The 24,170-nt window shown below is 34.4% G+C and overlaps 1 protein-coding gene across 4 annotated transcripts in view; it reads right to left on the reverse strand.

Moving 5' to 3' along the window:
• Positions 1 to 24,170, reverse strand: part of lilli (AF4/FMR2 family member lilliputian) — a 203,415-nt gene that overhangs the window by 79,337 nt on the left and 99,908 nt on the right. For all 4 annotated transcript variants that reach the window (XM_089711138.1, XM_089711136.1, XM_089711135.1 and 1 more), the window contains exons 3-4: positions 15,099 to 15,381; positions 2,869 to 3,001 (exon numbers count right to left, since the gene is read on the reverse strand). In XM_089711138.1, coding sequence (XP_089567264.1) covers positions 2,869 to 3,001; positions 15,099 to 15,381 — 416 coding nt within the window. The remainder of the gene's footprint in view (positions 1 to 2,868; positions 3,002 to 15,098; positions 15,382 to 24,170) is intronic.

The following is a 24,170-nucleotide window of genomic DNA, read 5'->3' on the forward strand; positions in this document are numbered from 1 at the left end:
CAAATTTCCGCGCGAACGACTCCTGAGCATCTTTGAACCCTTTCAGAGGCATGATCAAACGGGATCGACGCACACAAACCCGCGAGTACCTACCCTTGTAAGTATATAAACTTTGATATATCTACTCATCTATTTTCACAGCAACAACTGAGAATAGGATCGATTTGTGACGTCATAAGTTTTAATTTAAACGAATTAACTCTCTAAGGTAAGCAACAAAGTTTGTATTACAGTTCGAAGTAAGAAACAGCTAAAATGAAATAACGGTTTTTGAAATAGATAAAAGGTTTCTCCTAAGAAAATAGTATTTTTCAAAATGAAATTAGACACGTAATTGAAACATAAAGGTCATTGAGTTTCCTATTCTTAGTTGTTTCTCGTAGTTTGCGCAACGCCTACAAAAGGACAAAATTAATTAGGGCTGCCAACCCCGCTATAAAATTATTTCATCGCATAGTATTTAGGGTCTCAAGCATAATTCTAGGGATAAATATAGTACGAGAAACTATTAGCTTCATCTTGTTAATGGATTTTAGGAATTCAAAATTCATGCTAAGTTGGGTATCTTAATTTCTTTGAAATGATGCTCTATCGCTTATTACGTTTAATTTGAAGTATTTTTACGCAGAATGAGACAGAAAATTATTAATTTTAAATTTATTATAGTTGTAAATATTCATTAAAAATTATTTATAACAGTTATATATTTAAAAAAGAATGTCGTTCGCTATCAATTCTTTTATAACAGTTGCAACTCGCCAGTAAGAACTGAGAAGACAAAAACTGCACAATCCCAAACGCAATACTAGCGCGAGCGTTTAGTTCTCTCTTGTATAATAATAACAATTAAAAATATAAAAGTGCACTCTGCGAACAAAAGGGTCAGAATGAACGAGGACTTCGCGTACATTCAAAAGCACTGATGCGGTACTCGACGACAGGATTAAATCCTGCCTCCGAGATGAGAATAACATTAATAAATTGTAAATATTACTTTTGTAACTACCATTTCATAAACTATCCATCGAATAATATTTTTTTATCGCAACGAAATAATATTGTATCAACAGGATGTATTATGATCGCGGTAAACTGCACATAACTATTATAAAGTAGGCATAATGATTCTGATAGTGGAATATGGGAAGCATTTTACAATTAACTGTGTGCACACAGGCTTATAAGCCATTTATTATAGAGAAACTTTCAAATGAGACAGCCTTGAATAAAAATCAAAACATCGTATAAGATGAATTACCACCTATATTAACCGCAAGGCCTCAATAAAACACATTCATATAATTTTATGTATTGTGTGCAATGTATTTTCCATTACTTTAGCACTTTATATCGCTGTTGATGGCTGCGTTGATACGATCTTGGATCGCGAATAAGGGCCAGAACAGACTTGCGACTAAGTTGCGTGAAAAACACGAATGAATGTGAAAATCTTTCTTGAGAACTTCCTATTATTTTAAGATCACCATACAGGCATTTTGAGTAAAATTTACATTACATTTTTTTTTTCTGATTATGAGATAATTGGAAATAATGAATGTAGCAGAAATGTGCGCGATCATAGAAGAAATTCTATGAAATAAACAAACAATAAAAATTCATAGTTATACACATTTTTCCAAGGTAATCGACCCTTTACTACCTAAAGATATTTTGATTATCATATTGAGGCAGTAACTCGGTCAACAAATCGTAAACTCTGCACGCAGCTTTACCTACATTTTCATATTTCAGTCCGAAGTTATTACTTGTTATTATAACATTATATTTCTGATGCTAAAACGAGAATCGTCCTATATTCTCTCACATTTACAATCCAATGAATTATCAATAATTTGATTTTCTATATTCCTACTAACGTAACCTTGCAAGCTAACATATAGTTTCATAATTATATAGAATTGTTTATATTTACCTAATAAACAGTTCTCAAGTATTTATCTCATACATGATGCGTCGAGATGAAATTTTCAGAACCACATGAAAGTGAAACGTTAGATGGTTTACGTAGGTATGTATTTAGTATTAAAATATGTTTAAACAAATAGAGAAATAAATGTTTATTTTATACACCTAATATAAGTTTACTAAAACCTACATGCGAATTTCATCCAAAGCTTTTAAATATAATATACTTACTAAAGTCTGCATATTTATTTCTTTTTAGATTCGTAAAATGATCAAAATTGGCCTTGCTTTGTTTGCATTCTATTAGCATACAAATTTGCTTTATATATTATGTATTACCAAGGTTTTGCAAGAAGTATTCCATACTTCAGTTAAATTTGTTAGTTTTTCTCTAAAATTTATAATCAGCTCGTTTACTTGTCTATAATTAAACATTCTACAGCATAAAATGTCTCTATTTTGCTCAGAACTTTTTCATTCTTTCTAAACATCTGCCTATAAAGAAGAATTCTGGGCTTATTTTATACGTTAACTTCCTATCTAAAATCACTCAAACATTCGCTCATGTGCTAAAACTGCTACAATATCAATTATAAGTAGATAGGTTAAAAGCGCTCCGGAAGCGGCACGTTGAAATATTGCTTATTAACAAGAATTGCCTTCAGCTGTCTCTTTTTCGCTCACGCTAGTTGAATCATGTCATCTTCCATGTCTCCACATGTGTTATGGCTGCCATACACGCTATGGTACACCTGACCAGGTCCACCTGTACAGGTAGACCTTAACGTGTGTGGGAATAGACAGTTTTTTAGCCTAGGTACCTATGATCGTACCTGTACAGTACACCATAACGTATGGCTTACATTAGTGCGTTTTTGAAGATCGATTGCCTATCTCAAACTACACTTATAATGCAATTGTAGTATGTGTGGTGGTACTCACATGGCGCCGGGCTGGCGGGCTCCGCGCATATGCCTATCGACTTGCTGGGGTCGTCGAGCAGCGTCTGCGCGAGGTGGTAGTCGCCGAGCTTGATCTGGATCTGCTGGCTGACGCGGTCCCTGTTGCCCGTCACCTGGAAATAAATATATGTTAGATGTGGGTCTTTGTTGAGATGGTTGTGTAGAGTAGAGTTATGGAGTAGTAGAGTACCTATGTAAATACTTTCAAATATACCTGCGAAACGAATAAAATTCAAAAAATATAGGAATAGGCTACATCAAAAAGTAAAGTGTGAAAACAGGAGCATTCTTCGGAGATAATTTATTTTAATTAATTATTTGCAGAGCTTTTACTTTAATAATGTCGAATCATGTATTAACATATTTTGTCTGTAATTTTATATCAGCATTCGTATTAATTGTACAATTTTAACGATTCTACTTCATTCTCATCAAAAACATAACGAAATTAAAACAAAATCTAGCTGTAGTATGTTTATCTAACCTTTCTATTAAACGGATTAAATATCAAATTAAACTATCTAGATTCTACATTTATACATACAGACAGACAGACCTGATGCACGTGCACGGATTAATTTCACTCGCCGTTGATCAAAACCCTTTCTAATCATTTACATACATACATAATATTATCTATAGAATACATATAAGTATATGCGCAAACTATCAATGTTATATGCCCATCACAAAATACTTATTAATTAGAAAAATAACCCAGTATTTTATCACATATTCGACTGTGTATAACTTTTGATAGACCATCCGATTTTTATAAAGTCTTTTAGTAAATCCAATTGTATCTCTAAAGTTGTAATTAATTTGTCAGTTAGAACATGCCCTTGTTAAAGCAGTGTACCCTCATTCTATTGACTGAATCCGCTGTCCTTCAATCATTTATTATTGCATCAGATTAGACGATACCTCTATTGGTTGGCCTAACTATATAATCATATGGCTCTTAGTAATTTTCATTGTTCAATTGAAATAAAACAAATTACTTTAAATACTTGATGTAATTTTACAGAATTATAAAGCTTGTGAAATGTGGTTGAATGGTTAACAATTAAAACAGCTAAGTATCTTATAATTTAAATTTAAGGAAAACAAACATTAATAATTACTACATTCGAAAATAAAACTTACAGCGTGAATTAATTGTAATTCTAAATGATTGAACTAATTACTGTTTCAATGATAAATTCATCACAATAATATTTAATTGTCAGAATAATACCTCTAATACTATAATTAGAAGCATAAAATATAATCCAACACCTGAACATATTTTCCAAACAAATTATGTGAGCCGATAAATAATACACATATCTACTTATTAATAATTTCAAAGTACACAATTCTGATCAAAGCGGGATTCAATCCCAAATGTATACTAGTGACAATAATAGATATTAATTCAAGTAATGTTTATTTGTTGTATCGATATTATGAGTCAAACCAGATGCAAGCCGCAAGGTCAATAGAAACAGCTAGTACATTACAAAATCTCAATAGAATACCATAGTTCATTGCTTTGTATATTCACTAACCACGTAATTCACGTGATAATTTATCAACATAACGAGCAATGTATTGGATTTGGAAATAGTACCGTCTTCACATCCCACGTAGGTTGCAAAATTATTTTTATTCGTCTAACTAATCGCTCTTGGATGTAATGTAACCTAATTTCGCTGTAGTACAGTGACTCACGCGTTAGTCAGAGTTCAATTGTTATGATGACGTGTCATCCTAGTTTAATTTCAATAAGAACATATTTAATGTAACTCATTCAAATGTTTGTTTATTTGTTATATTAAAAGATTTAAAGAGTTGAAATTTATTTTACTACAAACTCGAATTCTAGAGTTACGTAATATAAGACATTAGAAAGAGAATAACAGAAATAAAACTTTGTGGGGTTAGTTTTGGGAAAACATGAATAGAAAAAATAACACAAAAAAAGAAACTCCAATAGCACTATTAATAGTAACAACTGACATTGAACGGGCTGAATTAAAACACTTATTGGGTCAATGCAAGAAACGTGCGTAAACAAACGTACTTACGAACTACATTTAATTGCTATTTTATAATGTTTTCCTAATAGTGTTAATATACTATAATACGCACGCGATACATGAAGAAATAATAATGGAAAATAACGGCCCAGTTTAATCAAAACCTCGTATAAAATTATTAGTTCAGTTAAAAAAAAAACTAAATTTATGCAATTTGTTGTATTGTCACCGATCCTTGATAAGTGTAAAAAGATTTATTAAATGTGTCCTTTTAAAGTGGTCTAAATCGACTCTACAAGATTCGGTTTCATATAAACACACGTTCAAGTAATCATTGAAATACAACACGTTACTTTTAGAATTAGAGGTTAGATTAAATTATATCTAGATATAGAATAAATCAAGGAATGTCTAGACTCTAGACTATTTTTTATCAAGGTACATACATACATACCAGACGCTATAAGTGGTTAGGAAAACTGTATCCATACTCATGAAAGTCATGGCCGACCAGTCAGTGAATCATGTACGTCGTAATGCTCATCCAGATGCAATACAAATTGAGCCAATCAGCATCAACAATATTTATAGTTCTAACAAATTAAAAGGGCTATAAAATATCAAATAAAAATCATCGTCATACGAGTGGCTTCATAAATTTGCATAATTTAATTTTCTTCAATCGAATAATTATCTCAATTAACCTTTAACATCACCTTTATGTAACGTTGATAAAAAAACATATCATTATACAGGTATCATTTTATTTCTTTAAGAACTAATTCTCATATCTTAGTATGCAAATATAGAAAGATATGAATAACATAAATTTTGAATAATCTATACTGATATCAATGTTAATAATGGCATTTATCAAAATCTTCACTCAATTTATTATTATAATAAGGAATTTCATAAATAAACACGATAAATTATACCTAATTTGTATTTTTCTACCATTCATAATAATTATTTATTTATATGTCACTCCTGTATGTTTATGTTTGAAAGCAGTCCAATGCTTACGTTAAAAATTCATTAATCTATTATATTTTCAACACAAACTTACGAACTTGTTTTGTTATTTATTTATTCAATGGATTAACAATTTTTACAATAGCAGACAAATACATAATGAATCGATAAACTCGTCTCCTATTTAAAGATTTCCGAATTACTACACTTAACTGCCAAAATTTGCAATCACAGAGTCCATTAAATCAAAAGCAACATATTTCCAGCATTCGATATTTCATTTGTTTTGTAAACAACCACCTCGGTGCATTTTAAACAAGTCATTTATCACGCGTTTCTTTCATTCAACGAGCGCTGGCTATTCGTAGAAAGCTCGGGCGCAGTCGGGAGCCGGGGCGCAATAAATTTGTCAATAGGCGGGGTAAATTCGTCCACAATCCACATGTTTATAGAATACGCATCGTTGATAAATCGCTAATGCGGTGTCAACGGCCGAGACGCCGGAGTGGGACGCGCGATGCGTGCCGGTAGGGCTGCCACACAAACATTTATTATCTTTATTTATCTTTGGGAAACAAACGATACACTATTCCTTATAAATTAATAGACAAAAAGTTTGAAGCTACAATGTCAAAATTAAACAATCATTCATTCAGTAGACTTCCTTCAGAAGCGCGTTTGAATCGGCAAAATACATAATTTAATGTTTACACGAAACGTACGTCGTACAATCACCCGCCCACTGCTGTTTGATCAAAGCACGTAATATCGCTATTAAGTACCGGATTCACCACCTGCTGATAGTGTTCCTGATAGCCAATTTTGTAATTTTTGACGTATACATTCATACATTATTTGTTATTTGAACTGACAGATAAACTGAGCAAAACTCTCAGAAGCAGTGAATCGGGTAATAAGTAATATATTATACCAATTTCTTTATTTGCAATACATTCAATTTTGAAATCACGTAAATGAATAATGCACCTTTGATTATAATATGAGCAACAGATATGGCAGGCGAACTCAGAAGTAAAGCTACTTTAGTAATTTAGTTTGAAATAACTATATTTCAGATTTTACTTACACCGTCAAAAGATAAACAGAACACACAAAATTTAAATTCATTTACGTCTGAACAGTTTTTATTTAAAGCAGAATTAAATATTCAGTCGACAACCCTACGAGGCTCTCCACAAACAAACACAGTTTCGATGAGAGTGTAACGCTAAATAGAACTCACCGTGCCTTTAAATAAAACCGTATTATCCTTTGCACTTACTTTGTGCATTAAAGTGAATTTTCTAGATGCTTCTCTCGCTATCATAATGTCTCTACTCGGTATGTTGACGCAAACCAAGAGAAAAGTATAAAATGCTATATCAATGCTTTTCTTTTTGCACTTTAATGTATTTGCATTAAGCTTTTATTCTAATCGTTATTACAAATACTGTTCTACGTGACCTATAATCGCTTATCGTTCCGACCTAATAGTTCCCTCGCCTGTGCCACGAACTGACTGATTACACGCGTTTAATAATCATTTCGCCCTCATGGAAACAATTTGAGAACGATCATCAAACATCACATTGACGCTTGTCGCTTACAATGTGAAGTTCAACAATTCATACCGCCGCCTAAACTCGTAATAGACGAGCCTAAAGCCATGTAAATACACGTACGACGCGTTTCGGCGTCTCGAGTACAATTTTATGTTTATACTAGGCTTATACAAGCAAGCAATTCCCGCTTATCGCCTTATGTCTGTTCTGTTGTACCGCCGAAACGCCGCCTCGAGGCAATAAAATTAGTCCTCGTCATACGTTCATCATGATTCATAAAGTTCCGAGAAATTGTGGGCACGAAGGTGAGTTTGTCAGTGGCTTTCGTTTTAAATGCTCAAATAAATATTACGCCATGTTGATACTTCTAAAGCTCATTGAATTTTAGCGCCAATGATATGGTGGCATGGTGCAGGTGGTATGGTTATTGTGTCATTTTTATTTCTTTACACGACTTATCGTAAGAAGAAGTTATAAAGAGCTTCTTTAAATAAAAGTACATATAAGCTTTTTTATTTTATTACGCCACTAACTAGACCATAGCCTAAATCAAAAGCTCTATAGCTTCTATATACTTACAAGGTGGTGTACCCATATGATTATCGGGCCATATTTTGTATCAAGCGCGACCGGGGGGCTGCGGCCTGCGGGGCGGAGAAAAGGGGGGGGGGGGGGGCAGTAATGAGGCCGTCTAGACGTCGCTGAGCTACAATACAATACTATAGTCCTTGCATTTCAAGTCTTGCTAAGTCGCCACTACACAACACTTAATACGATATCGGAATTAAAAGTAAAATTTGAAAAGCTCTCTTACACTGGGAATCATATTATATTCATAATGAGCGAATCAGCAGAGGGTTAATACTGGCTTTAGGTTAAAAAATTACATTTTTTTTTTTGTAAATTGAAACAATTATATTATAAATTTCGATACTGAAGTTACTAGTTATTTCAAGTACTGTCTTATCACGTTTTACTCACAGGACTTCTACATTTCTTTAAATCAATTCAAGGCTATCGGTAACATACATATTTCCAAGTAAACCAACAGCATAATATTTCATAAACATACAAACAATCAACTTCTTCATACCTTATCACGTGCGTAGTTGATTAATGAACTTCGGTATGTCAACTTTAATTTATTATTCATTTTTAACGCACGTTCATTTGCTACAACTAATAAGTTATTACCTAATTAGATTAATGAGATTATACATTTATCTGATCTATATGATCTATATAATATATTTTGAGTTTTGACCAATTGCCTTTTCCTAAGGCTATTTTGACCTACGACTGACGACTAGTAGGTAATAGGTATTGTCTTCAAACGATTTTCAATGCCAATTTCATCTAAATCATTGCTTTTCTATTCGTCAGAAAGATAAAGACTTTCTCATTTATATATAATATCAAAATGTACCGTGTGTAATGTATTTATCTGGGGGCACGGCAGTGCCCCCGCCAAGTCGAGCAAAACAAAGCGGCACGGCCGTACCATCCTTTTCTCGAAGCAATTCGGGCCTTTTTCGACCCCCTATAATTCGGTTGTGGATAAAGCAAGAAACCTGAATCTTCAGTAACTAATCCGGCATTGTATAAACACGGAATATTTAAAATTTCAGTCAATTTAAACCAGTAGTTTAAGAATGACAACTTGTTAAAGTTTCTAAATTTTGTCACTCACTGACTCACCGATCATCAAAAGTCCAAGGCACTTCTAGCAGACTTAGAAGCTTCACATTTGGAATACATATAGAGTTTAGTGTCTTAATCATGGGAAAACTTAAATATTTTGTAATTTCGGTCCAGTTTTCCAAATACACCAACTGCATCAATAACTTTGTAATCCCATATAAATATATGGGATTACAAAGTTATTTATGCAGTTGGTGGTTGGTGGTGGTTATAAATTTAATAGGTGTAGATAGGTACCTACCATATGAGGCAAGGGAGGGGGTATAGGGTGGGTAAGGGTGTGTTTAGCCCATGAAACTGAACAACATTATTACTTGTAAAATGGTCGACGTAATGAAAAACACATGATTGGACATGTCTTGAAGTACGAAAATCTAATAAAACAATATATTATAATTTAAATCTGTTATATATAAATTGTTGGCGCGACTAGCCTCCTTACAGACAGACTGGCCTCTATTTTACTTTATGACTGAGTAGATGGTATCAAAAAGAAAGGCTCTACAAAAAGAAGTGAGATCCCATCAAAAACATCCTGTAAAAAACCCAAGTCTCGCAGCTCAGTCTTTCTACCGTCAAAAGTTGTGAGATCCATGTAATACCAAGTCGGTTAATCTATTTAGTGTCTACTTGAAGGACCTTCTGTCTTAAGTTATTACATAAGTTATTATCATGCCAATATTAAAAATATTTAACGTTTTAAACAAATAGATCGACTTGGACATCGCATGAAAACAAAATGAATATTACAATATTATATTAGATTCTTTAGTCTCTCGCGCCTCACGCGATTGAAACTCTCGTTCCTGTTGGTCGCTGGCCCGTCGTGCTGTGTAGTGTGATACATACTAATAATCAAATCAAGCGATGTCCAAGTCGATCTATTTGTTTAAAACGTTAAATATTTTTAATATTGGCATGATAATAACTTATGTAATAACTTAAGACAGAAGGTCCTTCAAGTAGACACTAAATAGATTAACCGACTTGGTATTACATGGATCTCACAACTTTTGACGGTAGAAAGACTGAGCTGCGAGACTTGGGTTTTTTACAGGATGTTTTTGATGGGATATTATGTACTAGCTGCTCCGCGCGGTTTCACCCCCGTGGCTCCTCCCCTGTTGGTCGTAGCGTGATGATATTATATAGCCTATAACCTTCCTCGATAAATGGGCTATCTAACAGCGAAAGAATTTTTCAAATCGGACCAGTAGTGCCCGAGATTAGCGCGTTCAAACAAACAAACAAATAAACAAACAAACAAACTCTTCAGCTTTATAATATTATTATCTAGTATATGTAAATCTTCACTGGCCGTGAACTTACGACTCTGTATTATAAAAACAAATGCATTTCATATACGTTTATCATTTAAAACTTCCGCGTCGCCTAATTGGGTTTCACCTTGAGAGTTTAATTGTAATTTTATACTTGATGCATAAAATTAATCTTTATTGTAATAGACTTGAATTTTGTATCATCAAAAATGGCACGAATATTCTGTATTTAGATTTGAATAATAAAAACGAATTGCCTCTACGTGCATGAAATTAAAACTTAAAAATACATATGTATGTATATATTTTATTTAATATTATTGATTTATAACAAATATAAATTTCTACTTCTATTTTAATACCTAGATATTAATATTCTTAATACTTATCTTTGATTTCTTATGGGAACCAAATTATGCACATCCTCCCATTGTAATAAATTACTTAGTACGTTTTAAATAACGTGTATAAGATATTTTTTTTAGACTAAACTCTATAAAAACTACAAAAAAAAATAGTAAAAAACATAATTATAAATTCTTAATTTAAAATCAAGCGGCCCTTGTAAAAGTATAAAAGGCGAAATGAATCAGATGTAATTGTGAGATAAAATTCGGAAACAAAAACTCAAACGTCGACGCGGTGGGACGAAATCCATGATTCCATTCAAATCTACTCGAAAACGTCTCCTTTCGTGGAATTGAAGCAATCTTTAGATTCCAGATAAGTCTGTCTTTCACTCAATCTTCGCTAATTCGGCTAATGATCCGCGAATAATTGTGGGTATTGTTACAAATTCATTTGACATAGAAAAATGACCTAATTAGAAATTTGAAGAGCGGAAAAGTTTATGAAATATGAATAAAGAAAATGTTATTGTGACCTGTTATTTTGACGTTACAAATTAGAGGCAAGTGTAGAAATATGTCTATAGCCGGATAGATAAAGAGATCGGACTGAAAGTGGTGAAAGTGACGCTACCATACTAAAAGTAGTCGCGGTTTGCAAAGTGAGATGTGAAGCTGGATAATCCTATTGCTTTATTCTAAACTAGAGTATTCATGATCTTTCATTCTTATATAATTTACAATTCCACCTTGAACATTACAGACATTTTCAGATCATTACTCTTAAAAAAAATTACAACTACGTCACACGACCAGACGCTGCGTCACGTGACCAAATAAGGTGAACAACGATCACGTTGGAAATTTGCGAAATATGAATCGAGGCGTTTAAAACAATAATTGTATAAATTTTCCTTCCCGCTCTTATTCCTCATATACAACGTAATGTCGAGAATAAACTACAAATGCACCATGACCAAGTAAAATAGTAAATACTCAAACTCGTTCGAGTAATCGAGCGCACAAACAAGTAGTATTTATCAATGCAACCTTGACAAGGTGACTTAAAACTGGTATAGCGAAATGAGAAAAACCGATATAAAAAAATAAGCAATTACGTACAAGGAATTGACAGCGCTGATGAAAATATTGCGGATCTCGTTTGAGCGGTAAATCTCTCGAGTGGCGTGCAACGTTAGCACAAATCCGGTTTTAGAACAATAGATAAATATGTTTTTTTGCTCACACAACTGGTTATTCTTGAGATGGAGTAAAGTAAACATCGCCGTCGAAATTTTTATAATTGAAACGTTAATTGTCTTTCCGTGCTATCGATGTCGGTAGATGTCAGTTGGTTATCTTTTAATAGTTGTAAACTTGAATGCTTGGCATCATGACGCAAATGTTTAATTAAAGTAACACCATCAATAAATAAAATTAATAAAGCCGAAATTAACAGCGCGGCTACCTCTTATCGGCACGGGCCATATCGCTCTGCCGGAGTGTGAAAAGCGACGTCGTTTTAATTACAATTAATTTACAATCCTATGTGTTAGTACGAATGTACCTACATAGTGCTGTGCGTCGGATAACTGGGTCGCGGCACCACGGGAGCTGCGATAAGTCGACCGCTTTTAAAACGTTTATTATGACCACACTTTATTCGCGTCACAACCGGCCGTCAAAAAACCGCTGAAATAATTCAGTGGAATTTTAATCAGAGAACCTAAACGAAATATTATGCTTCCATGAGCGCATTATCTGATAATGTTGACTAGATGGCAAACACAGTATTAGTAAGGGTGAGCCGTTCTTGTTATCGCCGAGTAAATATTAGACGAGTAAATCATTTGGCAACAATTTCCTTTGCGATCCGACGGATCGTAATTACCGTCTTGAACGCGTTAACAAGCGGTGACCTGGAACATGCTTGACTTTGTTCAACGAGAATCATATGAAGTTTTCTTTGTTTCACTATTCTACAAATCAAACTTTAAAACAATTGTGTTACACACACAAGCTTATTCTACTACTATTGACATTGACCCCATAGGTCCTTAGCTAACCTACAATGATAAGCTTAGCTCCTAGGCTTATCATTGTCGCATCTTATCAAAATTATTCCTAGAGTATCGTTATCTGAAGAATAACAAGGCAGCGAGACACGTGCGTTTTAAAAACCGAACGCGATAACTCACCACCTGTGCTCACCACCACTCGCTACTACGAATCACGCAATAAATTGACAGTTGCACTCGACTTCCGTCCGTTACTCGTTCAGCTATAATTTGTACAAATAATAAAATCATAGGAAAGTTAAGACTGTCTACATTGAATATTTATTTTTAAGAATACTTGGGACGTGATCTACAATAAGTCAAGAATATAGTTTTTAGAGATTTTTTTTTGTATGTATGTCCGTGCTAAACTCAAAAAGTACTGCATGGATTTACTTCAAATTTCGCATGAGTATTACTAACAGGTCAAGTCTAAGACCAATAGAAGCAGAGCAATGCGGGTAAAAACGCGGGGCACAGCTAGTAAAGAATATTTCGAGTTACGTGTCGATAATGGTTGCATGTATTGCAGATTAAACACCCGTTGCATTAAGCTGATGTGCAAATCACATAACGTCGTGGTGTTTTGTTGCATTTTTTGCATCGATTTCATTGCGCAGATTTTGCGTAATTTTGTTGAAACATCCGGAGGCTACTATGAGTTATAAAATCGGATATTTTATTTTGTCCGCCTTTTATTTAGCCTTCGGAATTTTCGAATGCAAATTATTCAAAAAATTCGTGTCAATTTTAGTTTACTGGTACATATCAATATTCAATATTTAAATAAACTTAAACATAAAACCAGCACGCTAAAAAGAAAAAAACGCCACGTAATAATCGCACAATCATTGAAAAAACAAACAATATAAAAAAGAAAAAAACCGAGCTTCGTTTTCATTTCCACTGGACAAAAATTAACTCGTCACGTTGTCCTCGGCGGCGGACAGGATCATGATAAAAAGCCGTTATTTTTCCAAACGCTTTGTAGTACCTACTCCACAATAGTTCCTGGCGCAGCTATATTTTACCATTTTCGTTAGGTAATGCACCGCAGAAACTTTTCTCGTATACAAAATACAAATATACAGATTTACAGGACTCGAAATATTATCAAAAACATACGTGTTCACAAAAATATACCTCTTCCGTAGGTTATCCGTCTACAATGAAAATGTATAATATACAAGCTAGCGAAGGTTGCGATTGTTCAAATATGTCAAACGAGTTTTTCCTTGTATATTTACAAGTTGTAAGAAGATGTCATGAATATCACTAAACGAAGCGTACGTTCAATAATTTATATTTATTGCTGAGGATTTGAAGTAAATTCCGACTTTTTGTTCATTACACGACGGTCCAAGTCAATCAATGAGAAAACGTATTTTGTATTTGTACCTCTATATTACAATGCGGGTGTGAGGAATAATTGTCTGTTTTGTTTTCTTTTTTACATTATAATTTCAAATTAGTTGAAAATTGAAATTATACGAATGCTATTTTTTATCATTTAAGAGAATTGTTTCGTCATGGCAAATTCCTAGACTTCTAGTGTCTTATGTATCGTCCTTGCTTATTATTTTATTTCTTATTTACTTTTTTATCGATATAGGCATTGACTAATACAATTATTCTATAAAAATGATTTTACAACCAATACGAAAACCCCAAACAAACGTATCCACAGCACTAATAAAATAATATTTTCAATGTTTTTCGTATATCTGTAGCGGAACACAGATGTCGGAAAGCGCAACGCAGCCGCGCTCCTCGATCCCATATTCGACGTAAAATATACCGTCTGCTGCCAAATATATTTCAATTTCGCACCAAATGAAATCGATACGCAGTTGCATGTCTGGTGCACTCGCGTTTTTTGTTATTGTAAATCAATGATACACCTTCTTTTTGGATATCATTCTGACACTTTGAAGGTGAATTGTGAAGGTTGGTGTTATTGGATCGAATTTATCATACCTACCTACTAAAATTATTTTCCGTTAAAAACATTTTACATGTTACAATGCATTGTAAGTAATAAAATATGGTTACCAGTCATATCTCATTGGCCTAAAGGATCAATTACTGGCATGAATGTTTGGAACGGATCATCATCTAATATTTTTTGTTCCGTATTTCATGAATCTAATAGAATGTCGATTCCATTCAAATTTCGTTACAGTACAACCTTCATATTGTTGTGTTATAAAGTATTTGTCTTTATAAGATCCATTCCTTACTTATTAGTAATACTACTCAATACTCACTCTAAAAGGTGCCGGGAAGAGCGATGAGGAGTCGGTCGGTTCGGCGGCGTGCGCGTGTGACATCTGGTGCGCGCGCGCCTGCCGCTCGCGCTCCCTATCACGCTCGCGGTCGCGCGTGTCACGGGCGTCACGCGTGTCACGGGCGTCACGCGTGTCACGGGCGTCACGCGTGTCACGGGCGTCGCGGGCGTCACGGGCGTCGCGCGGTTCGCGCTCGCGGCCCGGCCACGCCGCGCCCGCGCCCGCGCCGCCGCCGCCCCCGCCCCGATCCCACTTGTCGTACCTGTAAACAAAGATATTCCGTTTAATTTAGCTCTCTATAAAAGCAAACACGCTAATTCAGGACAAAAAGACTTTATTTTTTGATGATATTAGGCATGCAGCTTACATACAGTACAAATACGCTAAATATATTTTGATACAGTTATTCACTAATCCTAATCAAGATAGGATACATGTACGTGATGAAAACTTGAAGCATATAAATCATATCAGAAATACAATATTCCACGAATGAAATCGATCCAGCCAAAGACTAAACGTATATCAGGATATAAAGAAAAAGTAATCATAGACTAAACTGATAACTCAATTATTATATTGTTTGTACGACCTTTCTTTATTTGTCTTTACCAATAGAAATGAGCTCATTGTTTCCGCATTCTCCCGAGCCCCCACATGGAATATTCAAATGGAGCGTAAACATTGTAATTTTCACATTGGCCCGCTTAAGAGGATATCACGTAGTCACTAGTCGGCAACATTGGACGCTGTTTGCGCTTCTTATCTTAGGTTCAATGCCACGCCCGCTCGGATTGGGCAACGGTTTGTGTACACCACTTCCTCTACAAGTGGGTGGTCCAGTTAACATCCACGGGCCCTTTAATTATTACGAAATGTCCATTGGAGTCACGACTGCGTGACTTAAACGCATCTTAAACGGGTACGTGGTTTCCTTTTTGTGTTTTTATTCTAGTCCTGCAGAATATTTATTTCTATTTTCATTCTATTTGAACACGCAAAAGAATAGGCACACCTAAATTACAACAACTCTACAGCCTTGTCTAAAAGATATGTACCATAAATTAGAAAAACCTCACGTAATTTTTGCGTGATATTAATTCATTCGGCAGCATTTATTTTACTAAATATTCACTCATTCAGCTAACGATTTACCCTTCCAATGTTATCATATTTTAATAACTCGCTCAAAGTAAATATAAAAAAAACAAAGTGGTAAATTAATTGAAATTCCAATATCTCAAGTTTACAGTGAAGGATGAAGCAGAACTGGCGCAAGAACGAACTGCGAAACACAAAGACCGAAACTGGGTCAGAATTCAAACTTTAGCAAAGTAGCTTATCGAATAAAATACTTAGTCGCCTTGTTAGATGCAATGCATAAGTTTATTTTTGTGAACAATATGTTCGTTAATTCATAAACTATGATTGCGGTCATCTTTAGAATTTATTCTTTTTTACACTTAGTGTGTTGTATAAGTATACTTTTACGCGATAGTTATTTTATTTCACAAAATCAATCTATGAGAGAGTCAACGAACGACCGACATAGGGGGTGTAAAAACAAATCTCGCAGGGTCACGTTTAATCTTTTAAAACCTTACCAATATTTGAAACGCATGTAAACTGTAATAAATCCCCACAATATTTCAAACAAAAACGCCACAACAACGCGCGCCGATAACAAAACGAGTGTATTTACGTTTTAATGAAAACAATCTAAAATCGTTTCAATATTTTGAGAATAGAAAGTCTAATGCGTATTGCCAGATGTTAATATTTGAACAGTACGAGTCGTGATAAACATTTAACTAAGTATTTCTCGACACCATACTAAATTATCTTAAATTACAAAGTTCCATTTATCCCCATTATAAGAAATAAGGTAAGTATAAAATACTTAGATATGAAAGGAAAAAACAACAACCCAATTTCCGTGAAAACCATAAATATTAATTTCTCGAAACATAATGGTTCGGGCACACGCTTATAAGCTCTCGAGCAGTGATCCGGGCACACAGAGCTATTTGATACCATATTGATTACACTGAAGATCGTTCGTGTAGCCACAGCGTATACAGCTAAGCTATTTCGACGCAAAATCAAAGGCATTCATGGTATTTACACATATTACACGGCATGAGCATACCCGACATGTTGTCGTTCAAATTGCTTTGTATTTCTAAATACTGATCCTTTGATAATTCTATTTTTAGACTACTGATACATAAGACAATTATTAGTTCATGGCTCTCGTAATTAAACACTGCTAACGAAGCTTGCAAGAATGAAAAATAAATAACAATAGTTCGTTACAAATAAAACAATATCAAAAGAAAATATTGTACCATTTGTACAAACGTATCGAACCGCGATAAGTGGCGTCTAACAATCTACAGTCAAACATTGTCTTCGATAATAAACACTCGCTTGATTTGTGTCGATAGCACAATTGTTTCTAAATCAAACATGAAGTACGATGTTAACAAAGTCGATGTTAGCTTTAACCACTAATCAGATTTAATCAGAAATTCCGTGACCGACCTCCGTTCGCAATTAAAAATTTCCAAATTTCGTCCCGAGAAATTAACCGAACATATTGTTGTGTATCGCAGCCAAAGTACCGTTATCAACAGCGTATAATTGTCTCGATCGAGTTTTTTAAATACATATCAGGATACGACGCGATAAATCGCGGTATTATTCGTTATCGGGTCCCGCAACCAAAACGAAGTAATTGCGATAATAAATCTTCACCTTGCGCGGACGGCGAAAGTGGTATTACGGGTTGTACGCCATGCTTTAATCGTTGTTTATGGTATTTCGGCTATTGGCGTAACTGTACTCTTTGACTTTTCCTTTTAACGCTAAAGAGGCAGTCGAGCAACACTACGGCGAGTAAATACAGCTAGATTCGCAACCGGAAAGTATCCTTGTAGTGCCAATTAAATAATACTGTCATCTTGCAATTACAATTTCTATGAAACGATATTTTATTTTATCTGTAATTGGGTTATCTAGAGGAAGGATCAGTCTATAATTATCTCTTTAAACTTAGATCTAGAGACATCCGCAATGTTGTATTTATAGTGAGAATATCTCGCGGAGTACACTGAAAAACAGTTGTCATTGTTCCCCTTTCGTGGCAACAATATTTTAATGACATGCCAGCCACGTGCCTCGGAAACTTATTTTTTTGTGTCTGCAGGTAAGAACCACGGCTTGACATCAGACTACTAAAAAGACAACGAAAACGCAGCCAATTGCAGCCCTGCCGCGGAAGAGCAATCTCTAGGAAGGGAAACAAAAGGCCAAAACAGCAGTGTAGCAACGATTTTTAACTACTACGGCAATCGAGCGCTTTCCTTTATTTGCGCAAACTACGGCTCTCAATTACCCGTCTGTGCAGCCGGGTTAGATTGCATTACTCTGTTTTCCCTCTCTCATTGTATTATAGTTCAGCCCAGTTTGAAGCGCGAATAATTAATAGAGTCCGGGCCACGGGCCAAAGGTAATGCTTACTTGCACTTTAGAGAAATTAACCCAGTTCGTGTTAAGCTTATTAGGTAAATTAATGTTAGAAGAAATTCGCCCCGCCATAAATTCTTTAGAATATTTTCCCGACCATAAAATTCCACATCCTTCCATATATATTTTATGAACCTAGAAGGTTGAAGCTTATATGATACCTGAGTTTCTGCGACGGTAACGCTAAATATGTAGTTTGTGTTGTATATGTAGTTTTTACTACTCTGTCCGAGTAGTAAAAACTACATAATATACACATTTTCACGTTAAGATGAATTTGCAAGCCGTCTAATCTGATCGAGCAATTGTTAAAGAAATGTCTTATTCATTAAGCTATACAAACAACACCTTCGCGTGTCACGATCGAATAAAACTTTATAAAAATTGTCTATCTGGATTGGAATTTCAAATGAAGTCATAACCATAATCACCCAATTAGCCACGACTGAGCATCGAACCGGTCTACCTCGGCGCACTTAACGTGCCGATAAATAAACTAACAATACAAACTCATTTCTCATATACTGTCATAATAAATCGAAGAGAAAACTGCACAAGTCCGATGTAAATTGAGCCGAGACACTATTTTCAAGTCACGTCGCAATACTGTAATTATTTAGACTGCATGTAACATTGAAAACATTTAGGAATATACCTACAAGTATGTAGAAAAAAAAATCTAAAATCTAAATCTTATATATAAAAATGAATCGCAAAATGTGTTGGTAAGCGCATAACTCGAGAACGGCTGAACCGATTTCGATAATTCTTTTTTTATTATATTCCTTGAAGTACGAGGATGGTTCTTATGTAGAGAAAACGTAAATATTATGTACCACGGGCGAAGCCGGGGCGGACCGCTAGTGGTGGATAAATATTATGTACGATTTATTTATAACCTGCATAAATATAATTAAAGAATAAATTCCAAGACTAACAAAATGTTACTATCTACATTCAACTACCCATATACAGATATTTGCAATTTATTTAAAACATGACTTTTTCCAAACAAGAAGAGAGGAAGAAGAAGAGCACTATTCTACAAGTTGTTTAATTATAAATATGAAACCCAAACTAACAAAGTTAATCTAACAAATTAGGTATATGTATTATGTTATTATATGGAAGTTAATACATAACACCAATGATACTGAAACGAAACAGTAAACACTTGAAACTCTCGAACCGTAGCACAAACTACGGTTCGATTGATAACACGCGCCGGGGTCTGCGGTTATCGCGTTATAAATACCACTTTTTATATACATTTGTGTACATCCTAACTTGCGAAAATATTTGACATATTTTCTGCGCATATCGTTCTTGACAAAATTTCCCAGCTTACATTTTATTACTTTTCAGGACGTTAGCAAATTAATAATAAACGAGTATTTGTATTTAATAAAAATTTAAATACAGTATTTCCGAGTAAAAGATTTTGTTTTGTTTATCTTAAGATGTTCAACTTATCTCCAGATTACACGCTATTTGCTCGATTATGCGAAACACACAAAACCAAATGATACTCAAATTTTGTTGTGTCCTTATCATTAACTTATCATGTACATCAGCTCTACTATCAGCCATGTTCAATTTGTTCATAGTAGTAGTAGTAGTATACATATTCTTATGAAAAAAGCAATCTTATGAAAATTTCATTTTGAAATTATATTGAAGTCTACTTTAGATAAAGAAAAAATGCCCCAAAAGAGTGTTCCGCATTGAAGGCATAACATCTTGCTCGCAGCGAAATGGGAATTTCTTCTCGTTTTGTCCACTGCGAAGTATTTTTGCTCAAGTAATAGACTTGGCAAGATAGGCTTCTAGAAAATAACTTATAACAAATCGTCGTACTCGTATATAATGCAAACATTATTTAAAAATAGACTAACAACATTCACATCGTTGAAATAGTTTTTATAAGTTATTATATTTAACTAACAAACTGTGATCTTGATTTATCTACTACACTTTTAAGTTTAAGCAATTTGATACATATGTATTATAAACAACAATTTTAAAATCTTTTTATAGCCAATCGGGGTTTTAACGGGTTACCTACATAACCGAAACAAAACCTCTCGCATTTGCCCGACTCCTTTGTTTGCAAATAAAAAGGTTTCTCAATAAGAACATAAGTACAGAGGACGATTGTCAAAAGGTAAAGGATCATACGATAAGTGAACCCTTGTTCAATCTATGTACGGTTTCCGTCTGGCTCATATCCAAATTCCCAACTCCGTCGCGAAACGCCTTTTACATACCCATAACGCTCGGCTCTAATCACGTTCTAACAAAACATTCAATTATGTGTGTAGTACTATATTTTGTTGAATCTTTCCGACTGTTTGCATCATTTATTGGTGATTGAGGATCAATGATTTGTGAGACTATAGAACTTATCATCCGAATAATACTATCAAATCTTTCCCTCTTATATCGGATTGGCAGTATAAACAATAACAAACAAATATAACCCTTCATAAAAGCCAACCCAATTTCAACATTCATTTAAACAATTATTTAAATGACGTCTAATAACATCTTAAACGCTAAAGAATGCGTCACTAAAAGGTGCTTCAACACCGTTCTAGTATTTAATTAAACGGACACATCTTACAGAACAAAAAACATGATCAATCTAACCGGTGCGTACTTCAGGCTTCACCCTCCTAAGTTCATCGACCGTTATCAAAGAGGCTGGGGGAATGTCGCTCCACGCACCCTTTTTAATAAATAACAATAATTATACGACACACGTTAAACTCTACGTTTATTCTTGGCGTACCCCAAGGTTCAAGTCTTGGCCGTGTTTTATTGCTTCGCTGTATGTGTGGTCATTATGAAATATATAGTGTTTAAAGAGTCGATCACAGCTGTTAAGGTTGAAACATTATTTATTTATCGCGGAGTTGAGGCAGTTCACGATTCGATACATTCGGTAGTGCGACCGGCCAACCCCTGCTAGGCCGCACGGTCGTTGACACTTGACTTATATCCTAACGACAGTCTGTATCGGTTATGATAACATCGAATACAATGTCATCCGATAACGAGAAAACATGCTGTTGATATATACGCAAAACTGATATTAAATTAATACCTATCATTCCAAATACATACTTAATACAAGGTTGCGTTCAACCGACGAATTTTATCGTTAAGGAATGTATTTAAAACGTTATAAAAGCAAGAATGTGTATAAAAACGTTAAAGATTGGAAGTTAGAGAAGTTCATGGATGATTTTATTTAGTGTATCGAGAATAAATTTCCACTTCCGATTCGATTGGAGTCACTAGGAAAGCGTGAGGGGATATCGCGGTTCAATGTACTTACAGCGAAGCCTTCAATAACCTCAAATAAAATTCCATTTGTGAAACGAAATGTTTCAACATTCAATTATTTTTGGTTATTAAAACAACAGCAAGGGAAACGTAATGAACGAGCACGTAAGCCGTACAACGTAACATTAAATAAAAAGTGCGCAGTCAATTTCGAAAATTTTCCACTAAAATCCTTTTTTAATGATTACATGTGCAATATACGAAAGCTGAAAATGCAGGAGTGGGTACGTAATCAAACAGTCGCGAATATGAGGCAGCGCTGAGAGGTTTTATACAACGCCACAATAATTCCTGAATATTCCCGAGCCTTCGCGGCTTTAATTAGCGTCGCCGTCTGTTCGCCTACACTCATTCATCAACTGAGGAACGATTTTAAACTTTTCTTAATTATTGTATTTAATCAAGTAAGTGATCCGGTGCTTGTACAGATGGAACGTGACAAAAAGAGAATGGAAATCTATTAATCTTCGCTTTAAGAATTTTAAATTGAGATCAACTGTAGTGTGTCCACTTTATTTATTTATTTTAATCGTATTTAATTCAATATCTTACCATCTAGCACATAAAATACACATTATAACGTCAGAGTCAACGAAACGTAAATTAGAAATGAAATCACTCCAACAATTACAGTAATGGTTAATTTCCTACTAAAAGCCGCCTCGTATGTAGATTAATGAACGATCACCGTGCAGTAGCTAAACATAATTACAAGCTAACGAGTATACAATAACAGCCGACATGTCAAAAGCATAGCCAAGTTTCCACACGACAATTAAGAGCGGACATTGGCATTACGCAACCACTGTAACAAATGTACGATACTAAACCTTAATAGCCTCAGATAATGTGACTCGGCTGCATTTTTATTCAGCTTTTATAATTTTTATACGATCTACTCGCGATGTGAGTTGTAAATCATTGTTAGTGATTCCACTGTTAACGATCAAATTTGCTTTGTTCTGCACGGTTTGTACGTTTACACGAAATGAACCGAATTGCACCCGTCAAGATTTCTGTTTTGATGTCGCTGTTAATCACACAATTAATTTTATCGTATGTACAAGACGAAGTGGCAGCGAGATCAAAAGATATATTTTGGCAAACAAAGAAACGTTTTTCCAAGTACATTGCGAACTTCCTTTTTGTTATAATGAGAGTTCCCTGAAAATAACCGAGCTGCCAACATTTGTGTCAATACGACATATGGCAATCATTAGTAAAAAGAATCTTTTGGGTGTAATATCAAAACCAAATAATAAGAAAAATTGACCTTTCTTCTATAGTATCTAAGGATAAAGAAAATTAATAAGCAAAAGGGCTACAAATACTTTCTTCAACTATATCAAAATGAAGACAGTGAAGCTGATATCAATATATAAAATCAAACAATCACTCAACAACTGACAAATAAATACCATCGCAAAACTGTCTGAAACAACCATGCACGCATATACACGGGCTAACCTAAAAAAACACAAATACCCGCGCACTAGAGCAGCGAGTTACGGTAAAAGCAAAAATAATTCGTAACTACAATTATAAACTCTACGTAAAAGACACGTTCATTCGGCCATTGTTCAAAGCGAACAATTCAAAAAATGCGTTTTTTAAAACCGCGCCATTTCAACGAGATGAAGTCGCGGCATTACGTAACAATCGTACCTACTGACTACTGTAACTGTGTTGTTATCTGAAAGTGTTCCTCCATTTGTTTCATGTCAACTTACTTGAGACTGACCTTCGTTCGTAATACTCAGTTAATGCGTCTTATGCAACGGCCTTCATACAAACTGCAATCAAATTTAGTAAATCTCATATAGGACTGAGGTTAAAGACTTCGAAGTCTGTTTAAATATTTGCGATGGCAGCAATATGTACTCATCAGCGTCAGGTACACAAATACACAATACATTGCATTTCCGTGCGTGTAATTGATACCTACGTATAATTTGTTAGATATATATTTCCAATTATTTACGCTGTGCGTGCCTCGAATAAATATATTATTTAGGTCAATTTTTAATGCATTGTACCACAAAAAGTACGGATTATTTTTGTTCAATACAAAATGAAATCAGTACTATTTTAATTTTAGACTTTGTAAAATAACATTGCCTTATTAGTATTAACTCATTATGTAAAAATATTTCATAAATTCTATGCTATGAATAA

The sequence above is a fragment of the Colias philodice genome, chromosome 26, assembly GCF_061535455.1.
Source record: "Colias philodice isolate Cphi_HAF_F1 chromosome 26, ilColPhil1 Martin Lab GWU primary, whole genome shotgun sequence".
In the NCBI taxonomy this organism is placed as follows: Eukaryota; Metazoa; Arthropoda; class Insecta; order Lepidoptera; family Pieridae; genus Colias; species Colias philodice.